Source organism: Schistocerca cancellata, chromosome 9 (genome assembly GCF_023864275.1).
Source record: "Schistocerca cancellata isolate TAMUIC-IGC-003103 chromosome 9, iqSchCanc2.1, whole genome shotgun sequence".
Taxonomy (NCBI): Eukaryota; Metazoa; Arthropoda; class Insecta; order Orthoptera; family Acrididae; genus Schistocerca; species Schistocerca cancellata.
This window is the reverse complement of record NC_064634.1, coordinates 278,976,890-278,997,927: the sequence shown is the minus strand read 5'-3', so window position 1 is coordinate 278,997,927 and position 21,038 is coordinate 278,976,890. Positions and strand designations below refer to the sequence as shown.

General features: G+C 42.8%; 1 protein-coding gene across 1 annotated transcript in view; it reads left to right on the top strand.

Moving 5' to 3' along the window:
* Positions 1 to 21,038, top strand: part of LOC126101354 (optomotor-blind protein) — a 504,344-nt gene that overhangs the window by 198,775 nt on the left and 284,531 nt on the right. Inside the window, exon 3 of the mRNA XM_049912023.1 lies at positions 19,493 to 19,606. Within this exon, the coding sequence (XP_049767980.1) occupies positions 19,493 to 19,606 (114 nt within the window). The remainder of the gene's footprint in view (positions 1 to 19,492; positions 19,607 to 21,038) is intronic.

Here is a 21,038-nt window from a genome sequence, read left to right as displayed (position 1 = left end):
TTTGGTGGATGCGGATCTACATGTGTTTGTGTTCCTTTGTTGCAGCTGTTCACCGTCTACTTATCGCCATTTGAATTAAGAATTCGCTGGCACGCTCCAAAGTTTTTCTTCTTTTTCCTGAAACGTTTCTGCTTATACAGGTCGTTCACAGAGCGTCTTCTAAGCTTCTCTTTTCTCACACAGTCTATCATTTAGCATCTCCTCCCTTTGCAGCCCTTTTCTGTTCACGTCATGTTTCCTCTGGTCTATCCACCTCGTTCGTGCTCTTCCAGTTGAGCTTCCCCCGCATTATGATCATTCTTTGGCTCTTCTTGCAAGTCTTTCGGGCCTCATTCTTTTAATGTGGCCAAACCATTTAAGCCTTATTCTCTCCACTTTTTCGGCAGGGTGTGTTGTATTTTTTCATTTTCTATCCTATCCTGTCCTGTCTCGTCTTACCCAGGATTCCTCGCTGAAAGCGCAACTGTTTTGCTTGTATTTTCCTCGGATTTTTCTTTTTTCACGTCCAGCACTGTGATCCATAGGTAAAAATTGACGTATAATATGATTTCTATATCATGATTTTTGCTATGGTAGATATTTTTCAATTTAATTATTTCCGATACACAATAATAACATTTCGAAGAATTTTCAGTTCTCTCTGAAATTTCATTCTTGAATCCTTGATGTTTCCTTTGCTGGACAATTTACTTCATAGATACTTGAAAGCATCTACTTCTTTAATAATTTTCCCATTGCAGTTTACATTCTACATGTACCATTTTTTTCTGCTGATTTTATTACTTCACTGTTTTATTACTTCACTGTTCGTCAAACTTATTTACGTGTATGTTTCTTCTATTACTCTCTGCCAGTTGTTTAGCTGTTCTTCCAACTTAAATTCATTTTCTTCCCAAATCATCACGTCATCTGTATGTGCTACGATTCTCATATCACCTGTTGTTACCCTCCGCCAGCTCTCCTTATGATGTTGCCCATGACTGTGTTAAAATGCCCTGGTGAGAGCACAGTTCATTACTGAACCCCTCCACTCGTTGTAAGCCATGTAGATCAGCATCCACGATATCTGCCACAGAAGATGTGTTACAAACAATAAATGTGAAATGCTAATGGCACAAAAATTGTGTTTTGTTGAGTTGTAATCAAACGGTCCCAGAGCAATAATTATTATCAACATACCGTAGTAAAGGCCCCCGGAGTAGACAACATTCCATTGGAACTACTGACGGCCTCGGGAGAGCCAGTCCTGTCAAAACTCTACCATCTGGTGAGCAAGATGTATGAAACAGGCGAAATACCCTCAGACTTCAAGAAGAATATAATTATTCCAATCCCAAAGGAAACAGGTGTTGACAGATGTGAAAATCACCGAACAATCAGTTTAATAAGCCACAGCTGCAAAATACTTTACAGACGAATGGAAAAACTAGTAGAAGCCGACCTCGGGGAAGATCAGTTTGGATTCCGTAGAAACACTGGAACACGTGAGGCAATACTGACCTTACGACTTATCTTAGAAGAAAGATTAAGGAAAGGCAAACCTACGTTTCTAGCATTTGTAGACTTAGAGAAAGCTTTTGACAATGTTGACTGGAATACTCTCTTTCAAATTCTAAAGGTGGCAGGAGTAAAATACAGGGAGCGAAAGGCTATTTACAATTTGTACAGAAACCAGATGGCAGTTATAAGAGTCGAGGGACATGAAAGGGAAGCAGTGATTGGGAAGGGAGTAAGACAGGGTTGTAGCCTCTCCCCGATGTTATTCAATCTGTATATTGAGCAAGCAGTAAAGGAAACAAAAGAAAAATTCGGAGTAGGTATTAAAATCCATGGAGAAGAAATAAAAACTTTGAGGTTCGCCGATGACATTGTAATTCTGTCAGAGACAGCAAAGGACTTGGAAGAGCAGTTGAATGGAATGGACAGTGTCTTGAAAGGAGGATATAAGATGAACATCAACAAAAGCAAAACGAGGATAATGGAATGTAGTCGAATTAAGTCGGGTGATGCTGAGGGAATTAGATTAGGAAATGAGACACTTAAAGTAGTAAAGGAGTTTTGCTATTTGGGGAGCAAAATAACTGATGATGGTCGAAGTAGAGAGGATATAAAATGTAGACTGGCAATGGCAAGGAAAGCGTTTCTGAAGAAGAGAAATTTGTTAACATCAAGTATAGATTTAAGTGTCAGGAAGTCATTTCTGAAAGTATTTGTACGGACTGTAGCCATGTATGGAAGTGAAACATGGACGATAAATAGTTTGGACAAGAAGAGAATAGAAGCTTTCGAAATGTGGTGCTACAGAAGAATGCTGAAGATTAGATGGGAAGAGCACATAACTAATGAGGAAGTACTGAATAGAATTGGGGAGAACAGAAGTTTGTGGCACAACTTGACCAGAAGAAGGGATAGGTTGGTAGGACACGTTCTGAGGCATCAAGGGATCACCAATTTAGTATTGGAGGGCAGCGTGGAGGGTAAAAATCGTAGAGGGAGACCAAGAGATGAATACACTAAGCAGATTCAGAAGGATGTAGGGTGCAGTAGGTACTGGGAGATGAAGAAGCTTGCACAGGATAGAGTAGCATGGAGAGCTGCATCAAACCAGTCTCAGAACTGAAGACCACAACAACAACAACAACCGTAGTATTGTACGCATCTGAGGGACACAGGTCTACAGACGTTCAGGATGTTACAGTATGCTTGTTCGAGCCCTGGGAAGTTCTATCCGATGTGTTTCAGAATCATGAGACACTGTATAACATCTTCACTTTCACTTTTAACTTTATATAGCTGAGCACTCTTGCTTCCATCCCTAGTACCACATTCCTGAGCAAACAACTCTTTCTAAATATTCACTTGTGTCGACAGAGTAGTTTTCACCTTCATACATTTCATTTAGGAGTATCTTTATTCATACGTAGTTTACTTTTATCGGTATACTGAACATGTCTAGGTATGCATTATACTTCACGAACAACAAAAACAGTTCATGTATACAGTCATTTACATACTTACACGTCTAGTTTGATAAGGATGGGATAGGTAATCGGCCGTGATCTTATGATAGGACCCATCGCGGCGTTTACCTGAAGTAATTTTGGGAAGTCACGGAACATTTAAATCGTGTTTTCCAGATGAATATTAGAGCTCCTGAAAACAAGATCAATCTGTTTCAAACAGTGCTACCTTATTTTATTTATCCTTAGCGTCCAATACTGTTCTATAGAGAAGATGTTTAATACAGTAAAAGACTAGTGCCACACCGTTCATTGAATTCTCACTGCAGGTCACTGCACACTCTACACACATTGTTTTATACCGTAAAACTGCATACACTTTCCACAGATTTTATTTATCCCTAGCGTGCAATACTGTTCTATAGAGAAGATGTTTAATACGGTAAAAGACTAGTGCCACACCATTCATTGAATTCTCACTGCAAACTTTACACACATTATTTTATACCGTAAAATTGCATACACTATCGACAGATGTCAGGACCACGGCGACGACGCCTGGCTTCCGTGTTGTGTACTGCAGCTTCCCATTCACTAGCTTGAAAAGCTGAATCAGCAATCCTCTGTAACAAGTGAGATGCTCAGTTCCCAAAGAAGATGAAATATTAGTATTGTACATTACATAGCTTTGGGAATAAGTCTTTACAGATAAGAAAAAAAATAAGTACAACATAGTGTTATGCGAAATAATATGTGGTTTATTATTGTTATTACTATTACTTAACGTGTTACGTTTTACACAGAACTCCAAATCTTTGTTTCTAAGTAATCTTCCAGTGTATCGAATGTACTGCTGAACAGGTGTTTTTAACTGTCTCTTTAAATAACTTCTCCTTGGCAGAAAATGCTGTCTATTTGTTCATCAAGCAGTACGTATTCAGTTTATCGTAGATTTCATGTTTATTGCTTCACGTTACTTTACTTTTTTGTTCGTATATTGTCGGCAGAATTTTCATTCACTGCTTTACTCTTTCTGTTTGTTAAGTATCCTAATCTTCATTTAAAGGCATGCCATTCGCAATCCCATCCCGTTTTAATTATAAACAAAGCACTTATAAAACCGGAAATCAGGTTTGAACATCATAGCGCTTTACGAGGTTTGGTCCTCTCGTAAGTTCAGTATCCTTACCTGAATCCAGCGTGGGACAGCGATTACGTAAAAAAAGTGTATTTTCTTAATTTAACGCGAAATAGGGAGAGATCAACTAGGCTCTATCCAGTGTATAGAATTTTTCTCAACATTTAAGGGAAAAATATTTTTAGGTATCGGTAGCGATTTTCGTCTGTTTACAGTATGGTTCAGTTCTCATCTACAGCAGGATCGTAATAATAACGTAGCTAAAAGTACACTGAAACATTTACTACGGGTAATAGTATATTTGTTGCTCTTTGCGACTTTCTGATTTGAAAGCTTCCTAGTCAGCTTGAAGTTTTATCTTCCCTTTCGAAACTCCCTACCACTTTCTCTAAATGGGACATGGACTACGACGATAATGAAGTTAATCGTTGCTTCCCGAGGACTGGGAGCAGACATTGTTAGAATAAGTAAAAAAGGACAGTAGATGAAGAAGTTATTGTTGCTTATGAAACCTGAATGTGTTAGTGTTTAGACAAACGAAATGACTGATGCGAAAAGTACTGTCTTTGATGTATTACTTGTGAAAAGAAATAACCTATGTGAGCTGAATGAATTACTGGAAGGAACAGACTGGAGAATCTAGAACTCGTAGCGCTGAAGAATGGGGAACAAAAAGAAAAGACTTTGTACAAAACAAACAAATGATTGACTATAGTTAAGGTATCACTTTGCGATTAAATGTCTAGGATATGCATCTTGAAACCAACTGTTGTTTCCTAATTCATCGCCTTCATGTGCCAGCTCTTCAGGGCCTGTCGAGACGAGACTGAGAAAGTGTCACCCCACCCCACCAAGTCCCCTGGTTGCCCGCTCACCTTGAGACAGCAGCGTGAAATTCGTCACTTAGCCAGCCCGCGGACACAATACACTGTTTCCTAGGTAGCGAGCGACCCGTTGTCCGCAAGGTTGCCGCGTCTTCCTTTTCGTCAACAGACACTTTCTCCAGCTGTACAGACGGTCAGACACCATGCAGAAACTGGTGAATCTCGCTGCTATAAGATAATTGCTCATCTAGCGCCGTGTACCACTGACAAAGCTGTTCACGAATCAGCAACTACGTCGATTCCAATAATCTTGTCGTGAATATAACCATCTGAAGAAAAGCACCAATAACAGTCGTTTGGGGTATACCGTATTTCGGTATTTTCGGCGGAAAGACTAATTAAGTTTGTAGGCTGTAGTGGAGACTATGTTAAAGGGTTCAAGGTATATAATTTATGACGAAATTTTTTACGATCCATGTGATTTTATTGAAGAGATTCAAGTCAGATTGTGATATATCGGGACTGTTGCGACTGCATGAGTGGGACCTAAAGGGTGGCTAATACAGTACCTCCGTTTCGGCTTCACCTTAAACTGTAAGTCCTCCTAACTGTCTCGGAAAGTTAGTTCAAATACCATATAAAGACGATGCATACCATCTGCAGCAGAACCTTGACTAATAATGCAGTACAGTGTTGAAACCAAGTTTCCGGCTAAGGACACATTTACCTTGATATTGTATACCGATGTAATACTACAATGCACCAATACCACTGCACCTAATAAATGTTTTCCCATGAGAGTTCTTGGACCTTAGTGGTCAATTCACACTGGGCATTATGGAACGGAACTTCGAATGATTCCACAAACAATTTCAAATTACGGTAATCAAACACGCCGTCAAAGAAACGGTACGGGATTAGATGGAAAGGAACGGGGCGTATGGGCAGAGTCTGTGTCACGTACCGGTATTCTCGGGAAAAAAAGTATTGGCGTTGGCGTTGGCTGGAGGAACAGAGACGTAGTCTGCTAACATCGTAAGTTAACCCTTTTCTCGCTGCGTTCAGCCATGTTACAGGAGAAGATCTCGTAATTTTGCTTCTCTGTAATCCTGCTACCACTTGTTTTGCTTTCGTGAGACACTGAGATGGTTTCCTGAAGATTCTGATACTTTTCCTGTGAGTCTTCAGAAATTTGGCAAGTGGAAGAAGCGAAAAAATTATTTAGCTTTTTCAGTACCTGTACGAAGGAAAAATCTACTCTGTGCAAGAATAAGAACATAATGAATCTTCTTGAGGATAAAGTTAAAACAGCCAATTAGATGCAGAAACGTAAGATTAATTTAGACCCCTTGACTAGGTTTCGACGTCTTTAGAAACATCTTCTTCAGACGACTCAACAGTAAGGCTGGTTGCATAATGGTGTGGAGATGCGTTAAAATTGTTGCCATATGGCACCAATGAAAGATAAAATTCACCTCCATGACAGTAAAACCATAAAAATCGTATTGATCGTCGTTAGACAGTACTTCACAAATGTAACTAGTGCAGCTGCTGCTTCCGGCCCTGTTCAAGAACACAGGGAAACAATTTTCTCAAAACTCCAGTCTTTAAGGGTGAAAAAGTCATCTCTAATTGAGATCAAAAATATAGTTTTCTTTGACGTGATTTGGCACAGAGAAAGAAAATAAGATAGCGAGAATAAAGTAAAAAGGTGCTACGTATTGTTTTCTACATATTGTTTGGCGCATTTGTATTTATAAATTTTCATGATGAAACAAAGTTTGATGTTTTCAAAAGTTTGGACCTCACTGTACCTGTTCTTCCAGTTCTCAGCCATGCTTACCGTACGATTCATCTTAGATTGGTCATTAAACTCCCCCATCATTGCTGGTTCTTCAATTATGCTACCATATTTCGCTTTTTTCCATCGACCTCATTTTCACCGTTCTGTATGTACATCCACGTATATACATTATACACCGCAAGCCACTTTACAGTGAGTGACAGAACAGGAATCTGTTAAATTTCGCTTACACGATAAGTAACACAAATTTAAATGCTGATAGTTCAACTAAATATCAAGGAATTACAAATGCGAACAACTTGAATTGGAACGACCGCGTAGAAAACGTTTCGGGCAAAGTGAACCAAAAACTGCATTTTATTGGCAGAATGCTTATAAGATACAACAGCTCTAGTAAGGACACTGTCCACACCACACTTGTCCGTCTCCATATCGCTGCGTGAAATGGGATCCATAGCTACTAGGACTGACGGAGGACACTGAAAAAGTCCAGAGACTGGCAGTTCGTTTTGTACAATCGCTAAATACGGGAGAGTGTCTCGGATATGGGAGAGTTAAATGTACACCTGTCATGACTACTTTGCAATTCACACTTAAATGCCCGGCAAGCCTTAACAATTTTGTATTTCGCTACTGTTCCACTCTCGAAAAGCGCTAGGAGAAACGAAGACTTACATGTTTCCGCGTAAGCTCTGGTTTCTCTTATCTTATTTAGACGATTATTTCTTATCATGTAGTTGGGCAGCAACAGAATATTTTCGCACTCTGGGATGAAAGTTGGTGACAGAAATTTCGTGAAAAGCTCTCGGCGCAACAGACAACGCCATTGTTTTAACGGTTGCCATCCGAAATCGTGAATAATATCCGTGACACTCTCTCGTATTTTGAGATAATATAAAACGAGATGTCATTTGAACTTTTTCGACGGGCTCCGTCAATCTTATCTCAAAAGGACGCCATACGGCACAGTAATACTGCAGCAGAGGACGGACAAGCGCTGTGTAGGTAGTCTCTTTAGAGGGATTCCTTAGTGGGATTTATACGTGGTTCAAAATGGTTCAGATGGCTCTGAGCACTATGGGACTTAACTCCTGAGGTCATCAGTCCCCCAGAACTTAGAACTACTTAAACCTAACTAACCTAAGGACATCACACACATCCATGCCCGAAGCAGGGTTCGAACATGCGACCGTAGCGGTCGCGCGGTTCCAGACTGAAGCGCCTAGGACCGCTCGGCCACCCCGGCTGACTTATACCTCAGTGGCAGCGTAATTGTTGTGTAGTTTATTCCAATACACATAATTTAAATTTACCGAGCAGTGTTCCACGAGAATTACATCGTCATTCTTTCGAGAATTCGACGAGCATTTCTGTTCCGTTTTGTATGGGCTTACCAAGCTGTTACGGTCAGTACGGGGCTACGAGTGTGAGGTTCTACTGAGCGGTCCGTATAGCGCGAACACAGCTCCAATTCACAGTGGCTCTTCCTTCCATCCCTTTCTGTTGAGGTCCAGTGTGAATCGACGTCAGATCTGCGAGTAGCTCTGTGTGTCCTGTCGCCCCGTTAGCTGCGAGGCGTGTCGGTGGCGGCGGGGTCGGAGCAAGTGGCAACGCCGACCGCCGCTGGCTGCGGCGCCTCCCGAACAACACACCGGCTCTCATTTACACGGCTAACGGCCCGGAAACGCGCCGCGACCACCCCGGGCCGTCAGCGCGGCCAGACAAACGGACGATACACGGCCGGCCTCCCGCTGCGCCCCCTCTGTCCGCCACTGGCGCCAGTCCGGCGAGAGGGACGCCGTGCTAACTGGCGTGCCGCTGGCACTCCGCTGCACTGCGTGCAGCAGCCCGATCGAGGGAAATGTGTGCACGATCGTAGCCGTAGTAGCACCGTGGGGCGTTTTGTATCCGTATTATAGCCCGCATCTCGTGGTCGTGCGGTAGCGTTCTCGCTTCACACACCCGGGTGCCCGGGTTCGATTCCCGGCAGGGTCAGGGATTTTCTCTGCCTCGTGATGGCTGGGTGTTGTGTGCTGTCCTTAGGTTAGTTACGTTTAAGTAGTTCTAAGTTCTAGGGGACTGATGACCATAGATGTTAAGTCCCATAGTGCTCAGAGCCATTTGACCCATTTTTATCCGTATTATACTCACGAGCAGAACACGGCAAGTGCAATAGTCCGATTTCCCAGAAACTTCGCTCACAATCAGCGGTAGAGCGGTCAAAATAAGAGACCATGCGTCTCGGCTTATCCGTAGACACTCGACCGTTTCTGAGAAAACGACTGTCAAAGTTTTCGACGTACTTTATGTGCCTCTTTGCGAGTAAACAGTTCAACCGCAGCGATGGCACAGTGGCCAGCGTTGCGATTTCGCATTTTTGGGTTCCGTTTTCGAAGTTCGATAATTACTTTTAATTTTGATTTTCATTTATCTACCCATGTTGGTAGAAGATTACTTAAACGAATGTTTTCCAGCTTGTAATGAAATACCGTTTTACATGAAAGTGGTACCTGTTTTTTCGGACATGTCCCGTAAGAACAGATACCATCTTCATATACAGGATGTCACAAAAAGGTACGGCCAAACCTTCAGGAAACATTCCTCACACACAAAGAAAGAAAATATGTTATGTGCACATGTGTCCGGAAACGCTTACTTTCCAAGTTAGAGCTCATTTTATTACTCTCCATACAGTGACGTGGTCAACGTTACCTTGTACAGCAGCAACTTCTCTGACGGTGACATTGGGGTATCGTCAACTGCACGAAGAATTGCCTCGTCCATTGCAGGTGTCCTCGTCGTTCTAGGTCTTCCCCAGTCGCGAGTCTTAGGCTGGAATGTTCCGTGCTCCCTAAGACGCCGATCAATTGCTTCGAACGTCTTCCTGTCGGGACACCTTCGTTCTGGAAATCTGTCTACAAACGTACCGCGCCACGGCTATTGCACCGTGCAAATACATACATCAAATGGGCATCTGCCAACTCCGCATTTGTAAGCATAGCACTAACTGCAAAACCACGTTCGTGATGAACACTAACCTGTTGATGCTACGTACTGATGTGCTTGATGCTAGTACTGTAGAGCAATGAGTCGCATGTCAACACAAGCACCGAAGTTAACAATTACCTTCCTTCAATTGGGCCAACTGGCGGTGAATCGAGGAAGTACAGTGCATACTGCCGAAACTAAAATGAGCTCTAACATGGAAATTACGCGTTTCCGGACACATGTCCACATAACATCTTTTCTTTATTTGTGTGTGAGGAATGTTTCCTGAAAGTTTGGCCGTACCTTTTTGTAACACCCTGTATAGGGTGAGTCGCGTAAGACGTAACATCCCCTTTATTCCGGGGGCGATTGCACGTATCGGCATGCGGTTTTAGGCAAATCATAGAGGACTATGGGGCACATACGTTGGTACATGCAGAATAATCACGACGTTTATATTGACCGAGATAAAGAGGCAAGTACCTGTTTTTTAAATGGGACGCTATACTTTTTTTGCCATCATTCGAATGCTCTGGAAACGACGCGTATCGTGATGTAACGCATGTTGCTATTGTGATTCAAACTCTGCTTAAAAGGGGGCGGATGAGGATTTACCTACGTAGCGTAGGCCGTGCATGCTGCATAGAGCACGGCAACTCGGCCTGCGGGTCGCGAGAGGCGTGTTTACAGTCTGCAGCCGCGTCCGACCGCCTCGACCCTCAATCGTACAATATTTCCCAGCGTCTTTTAAGCGAAGTTTGAATCACAATTGCAACATGCGTTACATCACTATACGCGTCTTTTACAGAGCGTTCGAATGATGGTAAAAAAGTATAGCGTCCCATTTTAAAAAAAGCCATGTACTTGCCTCGTTATCTCGGTCAATATAAGCCGGCCGGTGTATCCGTGCGGTTCTGGGCGCTACAGTCTGGAACCGACAGCCGCTACGGTCGCAGGTTCGAATCCTGCCTCGGGCATGGATGTGTGTGATGTCCTTAGGTTAGTTAGGTTTAAGTAGTTCTTAGTTCTAGGCGACTGATGACCTCAGAAGTTAAGTCGCATAGTGCTCAGAGCCATTTCAACCATTTGAACCATCGGTCAATATAAATGTTGTGATTATTGTGCATGTACCAAAGTATGTGCCCCATAGTCGGCTATTATTCGCCGAACACCGCTTGTCGACACGTGCAATCGCCCCCGGAATAATGGGGGTTTTACGTCTTACGCGACTCACCCTGTATATAGTTAAGGCTCACCGGCCGTTTGACCATCTCCTTCAGTGCGGATGCACAAACAGTGCCCGAACTCTTACGGGAACCGGCGCTAAAGCCGCGAGCAATGAGTATGATGGGCAGGGGCACTATGAATATAGTGCGGGACAATAAGTTGCGAATGTGGGTCTCAGGGGAGGCGTGCCAGAGATAAGTCCTTGCTGTCGCACTCTACTGTGTGTCCTCAGTGGCTCAGATGGAGCCGGCACGGTAGGCTCTGAGCACTATGGGACTTAACATCTGTGGTCATCTGTCCCCTAGAACTTAGAACAACTTAAACCTAACTAACTTAAGGACATCACACAACACCCAGTCATCACGAGGTAGAGAAAATCCCTGACCCCGCCGGGAATCGAACCCGGGCGCGGGAAGCGAGAACGCTACCGCACGACCACGAGCTGTGGACGCCGGCACGGTAGCTCAGCGTATTCGGTGAGAAAGTGTAGCTACCCTCTGTAATAAAAAACTGAGTGAACAGATCAACGAACAACCTGAACGAGTGTCATCAGACGTCCGCCGCGAACAAATTCAACGAACAATATAGAACAAATATGAGATAAAAAAAAGGATGTGTAGAGCGTCTGCCATGTACACAGGAGTTCCCGGGTTCGATTCCCGGTTGTGGCACACATTTTAAACTGTCCCCGTTGACTTATATGAACGCCTGTATGCAGCTAAGGCAATTCATTTCATTGTAATTTCAAAATAACGTTGTCCTTATTCGTCTACTAATACTGTGGTGAATGATTTGAAAAGACCAAAAAAAGACAATAATTGAATGGAAAAATGATGGTTTCGGCGAAGTTCCTGGAGTGTATCTTGATTCACAATAAACTGAAAGCGTCACGTTTCGGAAAAGTGATCTATTACCTGTGCTTTGTCGCCAAATTATTGCCAACGCGTGAAACATTGAGCAATGCTAACGACGTTTCTTTACCTGGTGAGAATCAAGAAAAGAAATGTCGCTGTGGCAAAGCTGCCTTCGAGCGGTGCTCATTTTGTTTGGAATTCCTACGTTTCGAATGTTTCTACGATCAGTGTCATCCCAGGGAATGCACAAAATCTTCGTGAAGAATAAACACGAGAATAAAATATCAGAAATAAAAGCTGGTACAGTAATGAAATACAAGAATGTGTGAATTTAAAAACATTGCAACCCCAGAAAATACCAAACAAACATAAATGATACATGTATGACACTTATTGTGGAACCAAGCTTATAATACCCTTGTATCACCTAACTTGATGAGAAACATTAGTGTAGTAACATTCTACTGACGGAAAAAAATGGATAAAAACAATAATGTTTCGAACACGGGACGCAGAAGGTAGGAGGCTGCCACCCTAGATCTTGCGCTACCAATTGCGCTATCAGCGCGCGCTAAAAGGCATCTAAAGTATGTCGATAACAGAGACGGTCGTTTTCTCAGGAACGGTCGAGTATCTACAGATAAGCCGAGACACGTGTTCGCTTATTTTTGACTCCTCTTCCACCGAGCGAAGTTTCTGTGCCGGCCGGTGTGGCCGTGCGGTTCTAGGCGCATCAGTCTGGAACCGCGTGACCGCTACGGTCGCAGGTTCGAATCCTGCCTCGGGCATGGATGTGTGTGATGTCCTTAGGTTAGTTGGGTTTAAGTAGTTCTAAGTTCTAGGGGACTGATGACCACAGATGTTAAGTCCCATAGTGCTCAGAGCCATTTTTGAAGTTTCTATAAAATCGGGTTACGGAGCTTGCCGTGCCCTCCACATCAGTACAAACGGTACAGTCTGTCGGTAAACTCAAGAGCTAACGCTCTACTGGGGGCGGGGAGCGGTCTTTTCCTGAAGAACCCTGAAACTGTTCTACAGGTGAACCAAAAATCAGGTCTCAGTTTCCTGTCATGTAGTGTAGCGCAGCTTGCAGTGATTTACGTCGACTTTCCCCCCGTGTGATTTTAGTTACCAGCGTCAGTCAGTTCAATTTGTATAATTAGCGACATACTTGGTTATTCAGAAGTGGTGGATAAACGTACTATACTGCAAAAAAATGTGCACAATATGAGGAAGAGGTATTTGCGTTGTAAAGAGCGTTCGGTAGTCTCTAACGTAGTTACAGCTTGTACTGAGGAATCGACACGGAAAGAACTTTTAATTAATATGTTTTGCCAGTCCCAAACAGAGAGCTGCAATTTATACAAAAGTAATGCCACTAGAGAAGACTAGCTACGCCTCAACAGCGCCCTCTAGCCAACGCTGTAGAGCTCAGAGAGTGCCGTCTTGATTTCTGCCCATTTTCATCAAGAGCAGACGACTTGGAAACATCGCTTCGACTACGTAGTGGGCTAGCTTGCTATTGTGACCTTGATTCGACATGGACATGCTCATCCTAGCCAAAGTTATGCAAGCCTTTGTTTACTTGCGTTTTTTGACTCCAGTAAAAAAGTGTTAAAGTTACACGCAGTACCGAAGTGCTTCACCTCTCCTGCTCCTATCCGCTTCCTCTACTCTCGGCCTATATTACAGAAGTAGTTCACAGGAGCAGACCCACGTGCCACCTATCCAGGCGGGATACAAAACCCGAAATTTTTCTCGGCACACACTTGATACTGTGGATCTCGGAACATTGAATTCCCTAACGATTTCCAAAATGCAATGTCCAATGCGTCTAGCTCCAACTCGTGCTCAGAGTTCGTGTGGCCGTAATCACGACGAAAACCTTTTCACCTAAATCACCTGAGTACAAATGACAGTTGGGCCAATACACTGCCATTTTATACATTGTATGCGTGATTCTACCGCCGTCTGTATATGTGAATATCGCTATCCCTTGGTTCAAATGTTGAAATGGCTCTGAGCACTATGGGACTTAACATCAAAGGTCATCAGTCCCCTAGAATTTAGAACTACTTAAACCTAACTAACCTAAGGACATCACACACATCCATGCCCGAAGCAGGATTCGAACCTGCGACCGTAGCAGTCGCGCGGTTCCAGACTGAAGCGCCTAGAACCACTCGGCCACATCGGCCGGCTGCTATCCCTTGAGTTTTGACACTTGAGTGTATACTTCGTGAAATATAAATCAGTTAAACTGGGTCCATCTTTTGAATAACCCTGTATATTACTGAGTGGTGAAAATCAGTATGCCATGACCAGATGCTAAATATGGACATCATGGAAGAGCTAGGAAGGAGCGCTTTATTCTGATGCGCAAGCGATATCTCGCGTCTTTTGTAGTCTATTAGTAACACCAGTCCCCAGTTACGGCGTCGTATGGGTGGGGGGCGAAGTGTGTCTAAATTTGAGCCGGCTCTAAATGATGGGCGCGGTAAATCTTTGTAATCTAATTCACAGGCGATGATACTGCGCTGTTACACCGAATGAAAGGGGAAAGGGAGGGGTGTTGTGGAGGGCGCGTTAACAGATCGCCGGAGGCAGGGGTCGCGTGAAAGCGCTGTCGGACCGGTCCGCGGCGGCCGGCGCGCGCGACCGTGAGCGTGAACGTGAACGTGCGAGAGAGTGCGCGTGCACGGGGGGCGGCTGTTGTGCCGGCCGCGGGCAGTTGGGGAGCCGCATCTGTCACCGCATCGATACTCGTCACACGGCCAATCGCAGCACGCCCCGCCGGCCTCGGGGCCGCAAAATGGCTGCCACCACGTGCGGTACGTAGGCCAGGACTCAGCTCCGGGACCGCGTGCTTTCTGACCACACGCGCCGTCTCTCGCAGCCTCGCCAACCGTGTCTCGGACCCTGCTGCTGCGTGAAGAATTTGCAGAGCTTCGAGGAACTAGCCGTTACGTAGCAGTACTAGGAAGTCACTTCCTTCCACGTTGGTATTTATTTTATTTACTTATTTATATTTGCATTTGGTCATACAGACCGTACAGTCATCTATGCATTAAAAGATTTCCTAACACAAATACAGGGTGTTTCAAAAATAATAACATGTTTTCAAAACTCCACAATTATTGATAAAAACATACTAGAAACAGGGGTTGAATTGCAAAATGGAAATGGAAATAGCGTTCTCGCTTCATGAGCACGGGGTCCCGGGTTCGACTTCCGGCGGGGTCAGGGATTTTTCCTGCCTCGAGATGACTGGGTGTTGTGTCGTTTTCATCATCATCATTCATCCCCATTACGGTCGGAGGAAGGCAACGGCAAACCACCTCCATTAGGACCTTGCCTAGTAAGGCGGTGCGGGTCTTCCGCATCGTTCCCCTACGCTCTGTAAAGAAGCACGGGACTTCATTTCCATTTTTTTTTATAGCTAAGTTCGTCATAAACTTTACACAATGTATCTGTTTTTACAGAAGTTATGGCGTCTGTTATTCTGTTCTTCACTTCTACGTCACGAGGTAAAGGGGGGATGACCACACTTTCCTTCGCGTGTCCCCATAAGAAAAACTCTCATGAGGTCATGTCTGGCGATCTTGGATCCCAAGAATGTAGGGCACTGTCTCGGGGTTGAGTCAAGTGTCATCGAGAAACACACATACTTCGTTGTGCCATAGTTGTAGAGCTCCATCCTGTTGCAAAATGAAGTTATCAGAGTCCTCCCGAAGTAATGAACGAAGCCAGTTCTGCAGAATTTGAAGGTTGCTCATTCCGGTCACTGTGTTATTACTCAAAAGAGAAGGGATCGTACTCTTTTTTTTTTTCACGAGAAATGCTACAAAAATTTCGCTTTACGGGAGTCACTTTCGTGCTGTGTAATGCCATGACTGTTCTGCAGTCCTCATATGAGCACGTTAACGCTTACATGAAATGTTGCATCATCACTGAAAAATAAGCGTGACAGAAAGGTAAAAAGATGTCGTTTGTGTGCTGCTGGTGTACACATAGAGCATTTGTAATAACGTAGCTAAGACTTTAATATTTTGTGAGTATTTTTAATTTCATCCCACTTTTTTAGCACGTTTTTATCAATAAATATGGGGTTTGAAATCAGGTCATTTTTTAAAACATTCTGTCTGTTACATCCACACAAAAATTTAGCTAATACTTGGTGGCCAAGATAAGAGAGGCTCCCTATTATACTGAAAGTGGTATCTGAAGCTGAGTGTTGTTATTTCTTAACTCTAACGCGGCGCTCGAGCGTGTTCATTTGTATGTCACGTGATGTCCAGCGGCGATTTAGAGATCTGTGTTGCACTGTTAGTAGTCATTTTGAAGTTTATTGTGAATAAAGTTCTGCAGAATGCCTTTTTCATTCGAACAAAGTTTACTCTTGATTCTTTTTTTGGATGTAAATCGTTTGAAACGTTAAATGAATGGTTCGAGATAAAATATACGGAGACACCTGCTCCTGCAAAAAGTGTTTTGCGGAAGTCGATTACTAAAGTTAGAGCAATGGGTTCAGGTGCTCGGGCCTTACGTAACCGCGTAAAGAAAGTTTGTTTGCCGGAAAATACGAGACTATAGTAACAAGACCACGGAAATCAACTAGGCGTCTATCCTCCCAACTAAACATCAAACGAACACCATGCCAGAACTTGTTGAAGCTGTTATGTATGAGAGCATACAAAGCAACAGCAATGCAAGCGTTAAAACTTAGGGATTACGCTCACCGACAACATTGTTGCGAACGGTGACTCACGCTATGTCAGTGATGGATATCTTGATTCAAATCCTTACATCAACTCACACGAAACATGGTTTCACCTTAGCAGGTACCTGAATTCTCAAAACACACGCTATTCGTCAACAGACAATCCCAGGGAACGGCTTGACTTGTCTCTCCATGATCTAAAAGTTGGCGTTTGGTGCGCAGTTTCAGGCCAACGGATTGTAGGCACCATTCTGTTTAGCAAGACTGTGAATTCTCAGGTGCACATGACGGAATTGCAACCTTTCAGAGCGCACCTGACGGAGGAAGAACGAGAGTATGTATTTTTCTAGTAAGATGGCGCTACGACGCATATTTCACGGTTCTCGATGTCACACGTGCAAGAAGCTTTCGGAGAAGTGGTAGTTTCCGCAAGTTTATGGCCCCTAGATCTCCCGATCTGTCTACCTGTGATTTCTGTTTGTGGCGTTTTTCACAGGTTAAAGTCTACAGTAACAACACGCGTGAAACTGAAGAGTTGAAAACAAACATTCACTATGCCATGCCGGAAATCACATCAAATGAAATGGCAACAGTTTTCAGAAACATCTTGAGACCTGCTGTGTTGTTTATCGATGTTAATGGTGAACATGTTCAGCTCTTCCTATGAAGTATCGATCTATTGAATGTTCAGTATATTGTTCTTCATAATAATAATTTACTACTCTGTATTCTGTATTTGCAGTAAACATGTGAATGCGGCCTCTTTTTTTTTTTTTTTTTTTTTTTGCCTATCCTGTATTTTATACATTCTAGTATCGTTTGTAAATAGCAAAGTCATTAACAGTTTGTAGCTGTTGGCCAGATAAAACTTAAATGGTTTGTAATTTTTTTTATGATTGTGAGGACATTTGCATAAAAATACAAAGCATATAGTTCTAAACTCCAACTGGTGTTTTATTATTACACTCATAACATTGGTACCCAACAACCATATGACTACAAAATGAACCACGGTTGAATCTCACCCTTATAAGGGATATTATTTGTCTTCTGTTTTCCGTAAAAAAAGGTAAATCAACGTTTTGGCAAAAATCTGCCCGCATGTTTGGGTGTGTTTTGCATCTCCACTGTTCCCATTCTTGAGAGGCTCGGTTTTTTTTTAAAGTAGATTGTTGATTTCAAATTGTGTGTGTTTAAAATAAACAGCACTTCCCTCTACAGTCTTTTGTTACAATGCCTGCTTCACCTTCAGACGTTTCTAGTATACAAAACGTAGCCTTCTGTGTTATAGAGAGCAATATGCGGCCCTTTCTATTAACGATTTGCACAGGATCAAGATTTGAATGGCAAGAACACTACTGAGACTAAGGGTGATTGTAAACGAGCAACCACTTTGATAGTTTTTATTTTTCAAATTACACGTTATGTTCCAAAATTATGCATGTAACAGATGTTGTTCATTATCATCATCATCAGCAGCAGCATCAACAATAAAACCAGTTTGGCTTAACCTAATCCTCAAAGTCTTGGGCACAGCCATCTTTCGTTCGTTCCTTCAGATTCCAGTCGTCCGTGTTTTTGTTTGTAACACTGTGCCCTTGGTTTATTCATTACACACATACGTTCAGTTCATCTCTATGTTCTTTTTTAAGCATTATGTATCTCCAGTCCTTGCTTTCTACTTTGACTTCCACTCCTGTCCTGTCCAATAGCGCACATTTTATTTATGATCTCATCTGTTCTTGTGACGAGGCTAGGTAGAGCAACTGTTAGCACACTGAACTATCATACCGCCCATCCAGATTAAGGTTTCTCGAAGTTTCCCTAAAATGGTTAATACAATGCCGTGGGGGTTCCTTTGAAAACAACGTGGCCAAATTCCATCTCCTAGCAATGTTTCTATCACATCTGTAATGAGGACGCTGTCGCCGAGGTGCTAAATCTTAATCTTCCTTCTTTCCTCCTATTCTACTCGCTCTCGTTAAATTGATATCGAAAGGTCACCCCCCATAAAACTATGACTTCAATGATATTCATAGAATTATAGAAAATTAGACTGATTCCAGTCAGCTGTTTCCAAACAGCGCTTTTTGAATCCCCCCCCTCCCCCGATAGTGAAAATTTCGGAGTTTTATACCGACGTCGCAATTGGATACAGACTTGATGCCGCAATACAGGCGTCACAACTTCAGCAAAAAATGTAATTTTTTGTTAAGTCAGGATCAGAATTGCTGCAGATTCACATTACCAGTTTCATCTGAGATTATCTCAAAACATAAAGAGCATGGGCCACTTCGGGAGTAGCAGCATCATTTCATAGTGACATTATTGAGTGAGTCTGGTCCAGTGCAGTGACCAATGCGCTCAAACATCAATAGCATGATACCGTACAATGTTTCAACCTGTATGATGCAACAGCGAAGGTCTATTATACTTTTTTCTCTTGTTGTCCCACTATTAGGCTGACGCCACTGATTACGTTCCGTTTCCGAACATTTCACCTCGTAAAAGCGTGATAAAGTGCATGGAAATTGAAAGCAGCATCTTGTACTCATTAATCAGTATTGGAAAACGTTAGTCTAGCAAGGTGGCCTTATCGCTGTTGATCAGTGGAGATGCTACAAAGCAAAACTGCACCATTTAACTTTCAATTTATTTATAATTATATTTTTCTCTGTTAGCCAATGTTGCCACCGCATTCTCGGAAGCTGTTTGCTTCTGTGCTTTGTCTTATTAACACCATATTTTTTTCTTAGATGATTGTTCCTGTTTGATTGCAGAACTGTGCTCCACAAAGACAGTGACTGTGCTTATTTCATTTATGGAGTAGTATAACCTTGATTTGCTACTTTTTTGATGCTCTTTGCAGCCGATAATAGCTACGTGAGTAGGAAGGCCCTCTTTGCAGGACGATGCCTTCCTTTTTCTGTGACGCCGAAGAGTTCTGCTGACTGAGTGTGTGGTGTTTTCCTTACAGGCAGATGTTCCCGCAGATGAAGTTTCGCGTGTCGGGGCTGGACGCGAAAGCGAAATACATCCTGCTGCTGGACATTGTGGCCGCCGACGACTACCGGTACAAGTTCCACAACAGGTAAAGGCGCCGGCTGTTGTTTCTCTCCCCACAGAGACGCGACTCGCACGGCCGGCCAGCGGACGCGAAATGACACGCGGACGGGATACTCGCGTTCTGCCACCAAGGGCTGCAGAAAGAGATGTAAAAATGTGTGACGAGATGTACAAAGCACAGGAACGGAAAGCAGAGAAAGGAAAAACAAACACTCTTGTTTCTGTTTTCACAGACGCATGTTTCCCGCCTACAAAGTTCGAGTGACAGACCTCAACAAAAAGGCAAAATACATCCTCCTTATGGACATCGTCGCCGCCGATGTCTGCAGATTTAGGTTCCATAACAGGTACAACCAAAAAAAGATTGCATCTTATTCGCAGACGAAGTAGTGTCGGTTAGAGATGGTTCTTCCTGCCAGTCCATTCGCGGATATTGGTTTGTCTTTTTCGTGTCAATTGTGTTAGCAACTGAAAAGACACGCTTCTTCATTCTTTTCGTCCTGCGTAAATCTCGGTCAGACTAGCTTCCTTACTGTTCGTTGTGTTAGGCGAATTCTTCTCAGAGTTGTGGTGCTCCATAATGGCTGGTTACATTACCGATTACAGTCAACACGAAAAAGACAAATCATTGGTAACAAAGACAATCTCATGTATCGTTTTCATTCATTACTGTTCAATGCGAAAGGTTTTTCAAGTTTATTCCTAGTTTAGTGTAGTTTTTATTTGATTTCTACTTTATTTTTCTTGTTTTTTGTAATTTTGGCCCCTTTTTTATAGGCGTGGTGGGGGTCGTATATGCAGAATTAATGAACGTTTTCACCCATTGTGAAACACACAGTAAATCAAACCGCGTAACATTTGAGCCAAATACTTTTGTCGTACGAACATATTTAGTCCATCAAACGTGATTAAACGGAACATAACCTAGCAGCATGAACTAGGCTGGGACTGACAATCTTTTTTTGGTTGTATTATATAAAAGCAAACCCTGAGTCGTTTTTCAAATCCAGTTCCAGCATCTTTTTCTGCAGCAATAACTTCCTGTTCCCATATAAACCGTGAATTATCAAATGTTACAGTTTATCGACTTTTATTTATTTTCGAAGTACGTGACATCTGGTTACTATGGGTTTCCCACACAGGCCTAAGGTAGATACGTCTAGTACTTCATAAAAGGTTCACGATATTGGACGAAACTTTTTGCAAGTGATTGTAAGAAAACAAAGCAGTATTTACATTAAAACAAAGGAGGGCATTTTACTGCGTGTTTAATCATTTAGAGAAAGGCTTCTTGTAATTTTGCTTGAAATGAAATTATGTGCATTTTTAAAAGGCAATCGATGCAGTGAAATGTTTCACAGACAAAGCTCACTAATTTCCCGGATAGCAGGATGAAATTTGCCGCACAAACAAGTTCAGTCCTTTCTGAGAAATGTTATACTGCACTGAGTCTACAT